At 37.4% G+C, this 14,938-nt stretch overlaps 1 protein-coding gene across 2 annotated transcripts in view; it reads right to left on the bottom strand.

The window, feature by feature from the left end:
• Nucleotides 1-14,938, bottom strand: part of LOC130919262 (desmoplakin-B-like) — a 58,835-nt gene that overhangs the window by 22,712 nt on the left and 21,185 nt on the right. For both annotated transcript variants that reach the window (XM_057841826.1, XM_057841827.1), the window contains exons 10-13: nt 12,042-12,167; nt 7,636-7,788; nt 7,364-7,518; nt 4,788-4,914 (exon numbers count right to left, since the gene is read on the bottom strand). In XM_057841826.1, coding sequence (XP_057697809.1) covers nt 4,788-4,914; nt 7,364-7,518; nt 7,636-7,788; nt 12,042-12,167 — 561 coding nt within the window. The remainder of the gene's footprint in view (nt 1-4,787; nt 4,915-7,363; nt 7,519-7,635; nt 7,789-12,041; nt 12,168-14,938) is intronic.

The following is a 14,938-nucleotide window of genomic DNA, read 5'->3' as shown; positions in this document are numbered from 1 at the left end:
TATTATTTCAATTTATATTTATTTATTTCAATTTTTATTTATTTCTTTCGATTTATATTTCTTTCGATTTTTATTTATTTATTTTGATTTTTATTTATTTATTCCAATTTACATTTATTTATTTCCAAATTTATTTTGATTTTTATTCATTTATTTCAACTCTTATTTATTTATTTCAATTTTTATTTATTCATTTCAGTTTTTATTTATTTATTTCAATTTTTATTTATTTATTTCAACTTTTATTTATTTCACTTTTTATTTATTTCATTCTTGCACTCTTGTTCCTTTGGAGGTGCAACCATGAAATAATTTTATCAGTCACGTTTGCTCGTCAAAGTTTCTAACGTCTGATTGGTTGCTCAGCAATGCAAGTCTTAACTAGTTGATCTCAGATAACAGATTGACGCCTGAGGTGTAGAACATTTGGTTAAATGTTGTTTGACACTCATGAGCCGCCGTACCCTCGATGTCATATGTAAGTTGCCAATCACGGGAGTAGCGCCAGTATTGATGAGACGAACACGGAAGTGTGCATACGAGGCAATCGGTCGTCCCGAGTCTATTGTTTTGTTAATAAACAAGTGTTTTATTCAGCTCAAGTGTGATCCTTGACTCACACAGAAACAAGCAACATTCTACATGAGGCATTGGCTAATTCTTATGTACACCCAATACATAAGGTGGCAGTGTACATCCGTATAATCTAAAAAATAATTGCTCCCTCAAAATCACAAAAACGACGAAGATTAGTAGCGTGGTCAGTGTAGCGGTAATAGGCTTTGACGCATTTCGCGTGTTGTCCAAGCAAAACATACATATGTCCAAAATGTGCCCAGAGCTGCTCAGAGAAGCAGCAAATTTAATCGAGGACACTCTGAGGAGAACTCCACCAGCAGCCCATGGTGGAGTCCAGTCTGTGGCTTCTACATCGCGCAGGCCAGCGCCTTTAAAACGGGCTGATGTCTGCATACGGGAAACTCTAGTATAACTCAGAAGTGGAACGGTCCTTGGATATTTACCAGATTTTATTATTTTTTTTTTTTAATCAAGTTTTGAAATAAGGCTAAATGACAGAAATAACTAGCAGTTTTCTAAGTAGTTTTACTCTGAACTCCGACATCATTTTTACATGATAATGATTTAGTTTGGGTCTAGGGGTGCTCCAGTGTCTCTCTAAAGTGGACCCGTTATCGAATAGGTCACCGTTTTTTCCCCCATATATTTAATAAAGGGACTTGCGCTCTGAAGCCACGTCATTGCATTCTGAAGCCAGCGCATTGCATTACCGTAATGCACATAATGCAAACAATAATCCAAATGAGGGGCGGCTGGTTTGACTTCGTTTTTACGAGTGGAGGCTGGCTTGACCACAGTTCTAAACTATCGAAAACTCTTCGATCAACATCTTGATCTGACAGAGCCGAGATGATGCCAATAACGTTAATTAATTGCTCTGTTTTGTAGGACACGTACTCAGGGTCCAAATGTCCTGCTTCAATTTGTTCTGAGAAATCTAACATGTCCCAAGAGAGCTCATGCAAAATCTCAGATAATGCCGCCATGTTGGGAAGAAATAGGACGTAGCAATCGCTTATTACTCGATCAACTCAAACCCCACCTAGTTCACGCCCGCCCACCGAGTTTGATGAGCCAATGACAGATAAAATTATTTCATGCGGCCACACGGGGAACAAGAGTGCAAGAATGAAATAAATAAAAAGTGAAATAAATAAATGTTGAAATAAATAAATAAATGATGAAATAAATAAATAAAAATTGAAATAAATAAAAATTGAAATACATTTTGAAATAAATAAATATAAAATGAAATAAATAAAAATTGAAATAAATAAATAAAAGTTGAAATAAAGGAATAAAAATTGAAATAAATAAATAAAAGTTGAAATAAATTTTGAAATAAATAAATATAAATCGAAATAAATAAATAAAAATTGAAATAAATATAAATTGAAATAAATAAATAAATATAAATTGAAATAAATAAATAAAAAATGAAATAAATATTGAAATAAATAAATAAATATTGAAATAAAAGCATTTTAATGACACTTTTAATTATTTATTTAATTGTGTATTTATTTATTGAATTTTTGCACTCCTGGTCCTCCATAAATATGTGCGTGAACAACACTGCAAACATGCTGTGTGTGTCCTAAAAGGTGCATTAGAAAAGGTTTTGGGTTACACTTTATTTGAATGCTTCTTATCACAGTGCCATAAGATAATCATGATATGACACCTTTCATGAATATAAATGAATGCACCCACCTTATCCAAATAGAGTTAGGTTACAAAAACTTAGTAAGACAATGTAAAATGAACAAATATATGGAAATAGATATAATTATAATAAACTGTCAAAAGCATTTATACATGTTCATGACAAATGTTATATGTTATGACCACTGTTGTTAATAACGGCGTTAGAATATAACGGTGTTATTTTTTTCAGTAATGAGTAATCTAATTAATTACTTTTCTCATCTTGGCAACGCCGTTACCGTTACTGAGGCGGGAAAGGCGTGCGTTACTATGCGTTACTAAGTTGGTTGAATAAAAAAAGTCTGAGAGAGACGGACTCGCGGAGACGAGAGAGCAGAGCAGGAGTGGGGAAGATGCCGTTGCAAACGCGATGCTAGGTGGCTCCAATAATACCTGACTGTAGCCATAGCCTACAAACTACGCCCACATGATACGGTAGATATCACATATTATAGAACTAGATGCAAATGACAGACAAGGCTGCATTGGCAACCTGTTTAAAGGACTACATGCGTTAGTAAACAGCCGCCATCTTAAAGCAGTAGACCTCTCAGGAAGGCTCTGATGTAGAGATCCTTCCTAGCGAACCTAAATAACTTTTTTTTTTTTTTTTATCTAAAATGCTCCTAAATCGGCAAAATCTTGACTTAAATCTATCTTTAAATGATGAAACAGTTTTAAAACTTACACATGTTGAAAGTGGACAGAAGGGAACTAATGCAATAACGGGAGCAATTTTAACAACTTTAACGGTTGATTCACAGCTTTAAATGACTTCCACACATAGCAAAGGTTACTATCTAGTAGGGGTGTGGATCTCCATTACTGTGGCGAATAGATATGCATCTCAATGCCATGCCAGCGATACGATATAATTTGCGATACACTGAATCCCTGCCCAATACGATACTTACGATTAATCCATGTTTTTGATACGATGCGATATGATTCATCCTCCGTCCCAATTTGATATGATACAATACAACCTGTTTGTGATGCTTTTTGATAAATTAGTTCAATCAAATGCGATTCAGTGGGAAGCAAAAATGATAATATCGTATTCTATCTACTAAGCAAGCAAACAAAAAAAAAATGGCAATTACGTATGTTACAAAAGACTTTGGTTTATTATTATACGAGTAAGACAAAACAAATAAAGACAGCTTAAAGATGCTGTACGTGTAAACGTTACAGTAACATTAATCACTCTCAATGAGTGACTTAAAGTAACACTTTGCAATGTCTACATACCTGTCTGCCGGACAAAACCTAAAATGAAGTACACACAACTGCTTGTGCAAAGAAAACCACAAACAACTTGGCAGTGGCATCTGCTCTAAACTGACCACTCTCACTGAGTGTCTTAAGTGCAATGTCCATCTATATCCCAAATAGTAATATGAAAAACAATAACAAATAATGACCTTTCTCAATTAGATCTATCTTTAACAAAGCACAACTGCTTGTGAAAAGAAGAATACAAACAACTTGGCAGTGACATCTGCTGTAAACTGACCACTCTCAGAGTGTCTTAAGTGCAATGTCCATACATAAAAAACAATAATAACCTTTCACAAAAGTAGTAGCATACCTGTTCTTGCCATAATAATCAGTTATCTTCTTTTCCTTCTCACCAGTCTTGTTGTTAGCCCCCTGCTCTGTCATTTTCGCGAAATCGATACCATGCTGTCTCTTCAAGTGAGTTCCCATGTATGTTGTGCTGCCGTTGTAAGGTTTAGAAGCGCGGCATTCTTTACAAATAACGTGAGTCTTGTCAAGTCTGCCATGTTTCTTGTAAAATCCATAGTACTGCCAAACGACGGATTTGAACTTTAAGGGTGCATTGAAAATCTGATCCGCTTTAGCGCCACTGCTGCTACCCTCTGCCATGTTAACTTGTAGCACTAGCTGACGGTACATTCAAGACACCTCGGAAAAAAGGACAGAATGCAGTCCAACGTGGAAAATATCGATTCAACGTTGAAGATTACCAATAATACACACAGCGAACAAATGCATCTTGATTTTACGCCGTATTTGCACCGATGTGCACTGAATGAATCGATACACTCGCATCGCGGACCTTTGTAACTCGACCACAATCCATATCGATTATTTTCCACACCTCTACTATCTAGTTATCGCAATACCCTTGTGTCTAGTTAAGTGGACGGTAAAGAATTGGGCTGGGGCAAGACCCTTTAAACTTCACATTGTGTGACCTGTTTTTTTTTTATTTTTTTTTTTTTAATTATCACTAGTTACTTTGCCAAGTAACTAATTGCTCTTACATTCAGGTAACTGAGTTACTAACGCAATTACTTTTTGGGAGAAGTCATTTGTAACTGTAATTAATTACTTTTTTAAAGTAAGATTAAAAACACTGGTTATGACACTTTTATGAATGTCATAAGAAGCATTCCTATAACGTGTTACACAAATGTGTTTTTTGGGATAAAAACGTAAAATGTTAATTTGAGTGAAAGAGATTCATGACATACCATGGAGATGGTGAGGGAGTTGATGTGTTGAATATCAATAAGGCAGTACTGCCAGGCAATGAGACTCTTAACATTGATGTACAGCTGATTCCAGATAGACAAAATAGACTCATAGTATTGCTCATTTCTGTTTAAAACAAAGAAAGAACAGAAATCCATAACGTTTAGATACAGTTTATGATATCATGTTACTGAAAAATGGCACTTTGGATGACAAATAATGATAAATGACATCAGACACTCTAGCATCACATGGGTTGAGAATAACTAACACAAATTAGTTAAATGATGCATTCAGACATTATCAAGCAAATAACAGAAAAGTCCTGTCTGCTTTTATTTCATTTATTTTGTCTTCATGACTTGATGCAAGAGACTAGCGATGTCTCGATCGCACATTTTTGCACCCAAGTCCTGGTCAGCTAATTTTGAGAATCTGCCGATACAGAGTCCTGATCCGATTCCGAATTTTGTTATTTTTTGAACAAAAGTTCCAACATATTACATGTTACACTCCAGGAGTGTTGCGGAGCATAAAACGTACACTGGCACCTCTACATACAAATTTGTTCCAGGACCTGGTTTGTAAGTCGAAATGGTCGCATGTCGAGCGGGATTTTCCAGTAAGAAGATACAATAATTCGATTGATTCATTCCACAGCCCAAAAAACTACGCTAAATCCTTCATAAATACTGCAGGTACAATTACAAATAGCAAAACATATAAATTATAAATAGAAATCGGAATAACAATATAGTAATAATAATAATGTAACGTATTGGGTTTTAATGTGGTAGTTGTGTTTTGTATTCTGTTCCTGTGACTGACGTGAGAGTGAGAGTGAGAGAGGGGCGGAGGAGTGGGGTTTTACTGTGTCTTTTAATGTTCTGTTGTCGTTGCCGTTGGCTACGGTGGACACTAGCCATGTTGTGATGCAGAAGTTCTGAAATAAATGATTAAAAACCTGACGAAGCCAGCGATTTCCTTGTCGATGTTACATTAACTATAATAATAATTTTCACCTTAACTTATAAAGACTGGCAAACGGAGGTCTGAGGAGGACCGTCGAGAACGTAGACATATTCTGGCCGTATTGTCGAGAAAGTTCTGACACGCACACGACGCTCATATCATTCTATCATTTCCTTAATTTCAATGGTAATATTCACCTTTTTCCTTTTTTCAATAACCTTATTGGGACCCATGTTGATTTCTCGCACAAGAAATTCTGTCAAGGAACCAATGAAATTGCAAAGCCGTCATAAATCGTCATATTTCGAGCATATCGGCATATGTCGCGACAAATGACGATTCTAACTTTACGTCGGATGTCGAAAGGATCTTATGTCGATGTGATCGTATGTCGAGATACCACTGTACCTCGACATACGATCGCTTCGACATACTATCTTTTCGATATCCGACATAAAATTTGACTCGCTATTTGTTTCTACATCCGACAAAATGCTCTAAATATGATGATCTATGACAGCACCGCAGTCTCTTTGTTTGCCCGCAAGACGGACGCACGGCATATTTTCTTGTGAGAGAAATCAACATTGGTTCCAACCATGTTAGTGCAGGGGGTGGAAAAAAAGGAAAAAAGTGATGCTTACCAATGACATGAAGATGGATATATACTGGATATGATAGATAAATATGAGCGTGGAATGCGCATCCGTGGTATGGCTCAACAACACAGCCGTAGGTCTATGATTTCGGTGGTCCTCCTCCGTTCGCCAGTCTTTGTAAGTTAAGGTGGCAATTATCATTATGGTAACATCGCCAAAGAAATCACCAGCTTTTTCAGGTTTCTAATCATTTATCCCATCAACTTGTGCAACACAATAGGATTCTGCCCCCCGCTGTAAATAAACAAAACGAAAGTAAAAAGGCCTCGTCAAGTCAGCCACATGGTACGTTCATGTACATCAAAAAGCGTCCGCCATATTAGAATCCGGTTTGTTTATTATTATTATTACTATTATTATATTATTATTCCAATTTTTATTAATAATTTGTTTGTTTTGCGCTTTGTAATTGATATTTGCAATACTAACATCAGTATTTATTAAGAATTTAGTCTAGGTTTTAGGACTGTGGAACAAATTAATTCAATTATATATGTATGTAATGTATTCTTATGGGAAAATCCTGCTCGACATACAACCATTTCGAATTACAAACGTCCTGGAAAAAAATAACTTGGTATGTAGAGGTACCACTGTTTATATATTTTTAGGGGGTAATGCCAATGTATTTCTCTATTCTTTTGTCACTTTTTAGCCCTTAAAAAATAAATGAATAGTAAAATACTTTTTTTTTTTAATGAATACACGATCCTTTTCACTCGATTACGATCCTCTGAAAAACGGCGCCATAGGCCCTATTTCAGATCACGTGATCAGATCGGGGATATCGCTACAAGAGACAATTCTCCGTTAACTAATTGGTTGAAAAGTGTTTATCTTACCCCTACAAGAACACAGTTTGGTTATTGTGTTACAAGAGGAACAACAACAAACTACCATTTACTGGAACAGGAGAACATGCATTTTAAGTTACTATTTCTTACTTGGTAGCCAGATTGATGCTGAGTGGATTGGGAGGAGGGAGGATCAAGCACACTGATGGTACCACCATATCTAGTCCACCTGGCCCTGTAACCTCCCACTTGCTACGCTGACTGTTGTCTTTCAAGATCGCCTCATCACCCTTACAGATCACCCTCTGTAATAGCAAGAATAAACACAATCTTCGTACTGCATAGACTCAAACTATATTATTCACATTTGTACATGTACAGGTATTTTATATATTGTCTGAGATTGAAATGGAAAAATTTACCTGGTCACGTTTGAAGTCACACAGGGCTTTTACAATAACAGGTCGGCTGCTCCTCTCTTCTGGGTTTCTGGCTTTCAGTCTGACGATGCTTTTGGACTTGTTTACAAGATGCTGTACTTGCCTCTTGTGATCATTTATAGTCTCTCTCTCCCTCTTAAAGTAAAATAAAAAAAATACTTTACATTGATCAAGAGAAACTTGGCAAAGAAAAGTCCCATCACATCCAATTTCAAAGGTTGAATGTGTTTGCCTTTAATGTCAAGTTTTCTTCAATGGTGGCAACTGTGGAAAAATATCTTGCTGAGCAAACTGATTTGACAAAAAAAAAAAAAAAAAAAAGTTACAGATGTGCTGTGTTGGGCAATTTATTTGAAAAAAAAAAAGCAATGCGTTAGCTACAGATAACAAATGTTTTTCATTTAAGTTACCCGCAAGACAAAAGTATCAAAACCACATGAATGACTGAACCTTTAATTCTAAAATCTTTGGATATTAATGCTTCTATCACTGCAGTATGAATGTATAATGGAGAGTTTAGCATTTTGGGTTGGTTACTACTACAGACAGTAGGACTAAATAATGAGTACGAAATAATCTATTATACTATGAGCCCCTTTCACAAACATATCCCGTTAAATTGCTGTGTAGTGACACGAGATTTACTCGCGTCATTGCTTTTACAGATGTACAGATATCCTGGGAATAACGTGGGTTGGACACTTTCACAGACTTGTCCCGTGTTGCCCCCACTGGCGCTCTCTGTGCGGGAAGGGCTGCTAGCGCGATTTTATAACCCAGACATTACGTCATTTTTGGTCAGCATCGGCTGTCACAATGTTGGTCAAATCGTGTTTTCTTCCAGAGTAAGCATTCCACATGTCGTAACTGCAGCCAATTCAAGCTCATTTAGACTGTATTTAAGCCTAGGCGATCCAAGAGAAGGGTGCCGAGATATTAACTTGCTGGGCGCCATTCAAGACCTCTGCCGCCCTTGTTTTGAAATCTCTACGTTGTGCTGGTATTTGAGTGTATTTGTCTTGTTGTTTTAACTGCCTACAGCTTAGGTTAGTATTATTGATCCCTGTCGACCTACTGTCACGGACCCCCTTGTGTTATTCCCCCTTTTCCGCGATCCTGTGTTTTTTTGCTTGTATTTAATAAACCCTTGAACGCATCTCTCCAGTGATGAAGTTTCTTTCCACAGGAGTGCACTTTCACAAAGATGTTTATTTTTCAAAAGCTCACGGAGAAAACATTTACTTATATTCTTTTGCCATACATGTACCTTAGCTGGGAGCTACAACAAAGCATTAGTGTAAATTCTTCTACTGATTATAATTTAATCAAAATGAGACAAACTAATAAGGTTTCCTTATTTGTAAAACCGATTCTGTTGTGTTTTCGTGACACATGCAATGTTTAGGTTGTGACAATACCAGTTAGGCCAGTGAGTGGCGCTCTAGTAGTGTGTACGTATCATGCAGAGAAGAAAAGTTGAGAGCGTCTGGCTAGGATGCTTTGTGATGTGATGCTATGTTTTCACTGCTACGAGTTCATTAAAAAAGTAATTGAATGCTTCATATGGCTGCTTCTTTCTGAATTAGCAACACAACAGATTCCAAAACAAAAATCCTTTTAATACTGTTGATTTTAATGGAGGCATCTACTGCTTTAAAATGGTGGCTGTTTACTAACGCCCGCATCTAGTTCTCTTTATATGTCCTAATGCCGCCCACTCTGTCATTTTGCATCTAGTTCTATATACAGTACAGGATGTCGACTATAGCCCGATGTAATAATACGACTTCTCGTTCTATTATCCATCCATCTATCTATCTGATGATATCTATATATCTATCTGGGAATCTTTGGGCACTTAACGATTTGATTACGATTCAGCGGCCCCAATTCGATTATAAAACGATTATTGATGTTACAACTGTTAACAACTGTTACAGTTGTTAAAATTACTCCCATTATTCCATAATTTCCCTTCTGTCTACTTTTGTCTAAGTTTTTAAACTATTTCATCATTTAAAGATAGATTCAAGACAAGATTCTGCCGATTTAGGAGTATTTTAGATAAAAAGTTAATTAGGTTCGCTACAACAGAGCCTTCTAGAGAGGTCTACTGCTTTAAGATGGCGGCTGTTTACTTACGCCTGAAAGTCTGTCATTTCGCATCTCTGTTCAATAATACGTTTAACACCGACGTCGTCTGTCCTTTTGCATCTAGTTCAACATATATATGATATATACTGTAGCTGTATGTAGCACCTAGCAACTGGGCGTTGTTTGTAGCGGCTGTCGGCCGCAGTCAGGTATGATTGTTTTTTTATCTAACGGCATGAGTTGAACATGATATTTACTCTCGGTCCGTTCCTCATTGCGTCCCAAAGACGGCGCTGACTGTGTTTTACTTTCGCTTTACCTGGTATAATTCAATAATCGGAATTTGGATATTTGTGAATCGTTCTCGAATCTTCCACGGCCGAATCGCGAATAATCTAAGAATCTGAAATTTCGCACGCCTCTACTATCTACTGCTTAATCCGGGGTTGAATCGCGGGATCAGCAGACGACAGATGTAATGTATTGTTTTACTTACCTGGTTCTGACGGCGCAGCGTGCTTCCACGAAGCCTGACGTGCATAATTGGTCGTGCAGCCACCTTTGCATGATATAGTTATGTTGCAAATGTTGCACTGAGGTGGCTGGCTTTTTTTTTTTTTTTTTTTGGTAAAGTTAAAGGGTATTAAAACACTAAGGGGCTGTGAGATATCAATAGAACCGTTATGTGGCAAGATAACAAATATTAATGAAGTTAGATAAAATAAATCACATTCATGAGCAATTATCGAAAGTAGATCGAAAATTACGAACATTTCCGAAAGTATTCCGGAAACAGCCGAATAGGGCGGAGACGTCATAACAAGGAAACAAAAGGTCGAGGCAGGTGCCATCGTTGTTTATCGACGAGAGAGTTGCGTTCGTGTTTTATCAAAATATCGCTAAAATGGTTCAAACCTGTCATGCTATGTGGTGTACAAATAGCCATTTGTCGCAATGTAGTACGCATGAGTTCCCGAACGCGAGAAAAAGAGCTGGACTATGCAGACAATGAGTAAAGTTCGTCAGTGCTAAGAGGGCTAATTTTGCAGACCAAGCCTCCAGCACGGTTTTGTGTGGTGCACATTTTACACCTGAAAGCTATACTAACTATGGACAAATGAAATCAGGTTTTGCTAAGAAATTGCTGCTGAAAGCAGATGCGGTGCCTACCTACACGCGCAGCCACCTAAATGTCCCGAGGTATTAAGAAAGAGGACAATGACTGGCTCTGATGAGACCACCCCACCACCCCAGGCAAAGCAAAGGAGGGAAATGGCCAGAGTGAGTACTCTTTTATAATAAAAAACATATCACGCATTGGATATATGACTGGACACATGTATAAATTATCGCTCGTAAAATATATCGAACAAATCCTCAAATCCCATTCATATTTGTGTAGGTTGGCAGAGCGAAAACCAATGATAGCACAATAAATGATAATTATTCTATACATTATTTTGCGGTCACGGTGTATCAGCTTCACAAAAAGAAATGCAAAACAAACCATTCGGTGTTTCCCACACGATCTGTTGTTGCCGGTGTTTAATCAGTGCGATTGCTCCCCTCAATGATCCTTTCATTAGGCTGCATTGGCTTTTGTTTGGGCTCAAATTGATAATCCAAAACACCAAAGAAAGGTTCATAACTCTCCTCGTCACCATTAGAAGAGCACTGAGCCGGTTGTTTCCTTGTAGTGACGTCACGCACACAATATGCTAGATTTCCGGGATCTCGGGGGCGGGTCGTTTTAGCTTGACAATCGATCCAAATTTCTATCATTTTCTAGGGGTTGCGATGTGTGTAATTACACGAAGTGGCATGATATGAATCCAAAAGGCATGCATTTATGGATAAATGATGGAATATTAGCATTTCCCCAGGTGTTGTCATACCCTTTAAGCCAAACATTTGAGCGCCGCCGCACTGTGTCCATGGTTGTAATCAAGTTGCGATGCACAAACACGTGCTTCTTGTGGCTTCTTTTACGTGGTTTTCGGCAGCATTTTTTTTTTTCCGCTCGGCGGTTAGGGCATCGAAACATGGAATCGAAATTTTAAAACTCGAACAGTTCTGAGAGAACCGGTGTGTTAGAACCGGGTCCCATCGATGCTCAATGCTCGATGCCCAACCCTACTTAAGATGCACTTCGCTACTGTACAACAATTTGATGTTGAACAGTGATGCAATGACCATGTCACAAAGAAATGAAACTAAGAGTCAGTATTACCCAATGATACATATTAAGTATAATTTGTTTGTTTTCAGTAATCTGTTGTAGAAAAAAGATATACCTCCAATCCCTTGAGCAGCTCCAGCAGGTTTTCCAGTGAGGTGTTCTTGTCGCAGGAAAACCTTTGAAGGATGGCTTCTTGTTGCCCCTGTAGGGATCTGCAGGTCTCATGAGCCTCCTTAAAGAACTTCAGGAAGACATTTAAAATTAATCATTTTAATTCCCTTTCTAACAAAGATAAAACTGCTATTTGTAATGTACAGTTTTATGATAAAGTTTGAGCACCCCTTATTCACAAGTTTACTGTATAAATCATAATTTGTATGGATCAGGACTTTCAGATATACTTATATCACATAGCAGACAAACAGTTATATTTGAAAAGTGGGGGGAAAAGTTGATAGGAGGTAATAAAATTTTACAATAATTATTTTAACAACAGAGCAAGGTGCATAAATTTGGGCACCCTTGTTGTTTTTTTTACTTAAATACCTTTAGCACTAGTGGAAGACAAGTTTTGTTTGGTATACTCATTGACCCTTGACCTAAATACACAGGTGAAGCCAATCATGAGAAAGGGTGTTTAAGATGGCTATTTGCATCTTTCATGAAAGCTGGCATCATGGGAGCCTCAAAACAACTCTCAAATGACCTGAGAACGAAGCTTGTTCAACACCATGGTTTAGAAGAAGTATCAAAAAAGCTAGCTCAGAGATTTCAGCTGTCAGTTTCCACTGTGAGGAACATAGTGCCACAGAAATAGTTGTAGTTAACCCTTGAGAATCGAAGGACGCGCCGGCGCGTCCTCAGCGCACGTCGTCTTTGAAGCGCCCTCACGTTTTAATTACGTCACCCACATGCCGTTGGTTGGTCTCGTTTTAAAGTGCGGAAGTTGCGGTTTACTCTCGTTATTATTTGAAGTCAATCGACCAACTAAAACGTGAGATATTGTCATTTAAGTTTTATAGTTTTGTTGTCCTCTCAAAAAAACATTAAAACGCTGCATGGATCATTTGTTTATGTCTATATTTCCATCATTTCTTGTCCTTTTTCAAAACGGAAGCTCCATGAAAAAAACGCAAATCAAACGAACCCTTTCGAAGTCACAGTGGAAGCACAAAATGCGTTTTTTTTTTTAAACAAATATAACTGCCGTGCGAGGTTCCACCGAACGAGAGGGAGGAGTGCTCTGAAGCAGCGAGGTGGCGAGCGACGGCCGTTTGGATCGAGCAGCGACTTTGTGTGACTTTGAGAATGAACGGAAAACTAAATTTAGCACAAGCAATTGTGCTTTTTGATCAACTTGAGGAAGAGGATGGTCCAAATTCGTCATCGTCAGTGAAGATAGTGACGGATTTGAACACGTGGGTGACGCCATCGACGAGCAGAGGTAAGCCAACTCACTTTTTTTTTTTTTAATGCTGAAAAAGTTTCTTTTGAAAGTTTCTTTTGATATTGCAAGACAAAGTTAATTTTGATGCAATATAAGTGTGTGTTTGTGTATATAATAATAAAATGTGCATATCAGATCAAAGTCGTACGTGCACTGTGTGTATGCCAGGCAGGAATTTATAATTTGTGATGTTCTTCTTTCTATATGAAGATTAGGGATGTAGCACACATTCAGCTATGGTATTCTTTCTATTGTCATACATATAGATTTCCATTATTATTTATTGCTGTATATATTTTATACTTTATTATTTTCATAAATACTGACTTTTTCTTCACGTACATTTATAGTGACAATGAAAGTAAAGTGAAATGAAAATGGAAGGGTGGAAAGAGGACCGACACCCCATGGAAGTGTGGGCTGTCTGATGTAGCCCTGTGTCTAATTCCAGGACGAAACTGCTTTTCGGAGTGGCATGCCTGAAAAAAATTTAACTTGTTTATTGTAAATATTTTTGAAAATACTTTCCCCCCCCAATGTTAAATATATATTTTTTCCCCCACAATCAGTCTTCTCAATTTGTGTATATAAATGTGTGTTCAAGAAGCTTGATTGTGTGTACATAGTTTTCATCAAGTGATGGGCCGCAATACCTAAACTCATAAAGAGATGGCCTCTAAACACTTTTTGTGTTAGATGGTATATATTTTTTCACTGTTCTTCTTGGTCTGCTGTATATAACCTGTTTTGACTAGAGCATGTATAAAGGCAGAAAACGCCTATGGCTATACCTGTTGTTTATGTTGAATTGTCAAATATAAGACTATTTATTCTAAATTTTTTTGGTTGAATGTTCATCCTAACATGTTGAATAAATTTCAAAGTTTCAAAACGGTTCGTTACGCATGTTTGGTTGTCAATTGGACATCAATATTAAAAATTTTGACAAAACGATTTTGGAATTTTTGGTCTTTTTGGGCCCAAAATGATGATTTATAATTGGTCAGTGAAGGAAACAACAGTTTGGACATGAAGTTCAAGGTGTCACAAAAAAAGGGACCAAACCAGGCCATCGTAAACAATTCTTTCTTTGAAATATAAAGGCAACTTCAAAGGCATGCAAAATCAGACAAAATAGGCCCAGACCTTAAAGGGTTAAGGCCTGGAGTTGCAGGCCCAAAAAAAACCTCAGATAAGCTGAAGCGAAGAATTGTGAAAACAGTCAAACTGAACCAGCAGACCTACTCCAAATACATTGCTGCAGGTGTCTCTGTGCACTGTTGAACTACTCAGCAAACTTTGCACAAGGTAATGCAGTGAGGGCAAAGCACATTTAGACTAAGCCGGCTCCGTTTTGAACTAATGTACTGTGGACTAATGACACTAAAACTTTGTTCTTTGGGTATAACAAGGGGTGGCATGCATGGGGGATAAAGAACAAAGCATTTAAAGACAAACGCTTGCTACCCTCAGTCAAAAAGACCTCAAAGTTATTGAAAACCTGTGGTGTGAGTTGAAATGGGCTGTCCATGCTCAGAAACCATCAAGCCATACTGAACTGGAGA

This window comes from Corythoichthys intestinalis, chromosome 7 (genome assembly GCF_030265065.1).
Source record: "Corythoichthys intestinalis isolate RoL2023-P3 chromosome 7, ASM3026506v1, whole genome shotgun sequence".
In the NCBI taxonomy this organism is placed as follows: Eukaryota; Metazoa; Chordata; class Actinopteri; order Syngnathiformes; family Syngnathidae; genus Corythoichthys; species Corythoichthys intestinalis.
The sequence above is the reverse complement of the archived record's forward strand: the minus strand, read 5'-3'. Positions and strand labels throughout refer to the sequence as shown.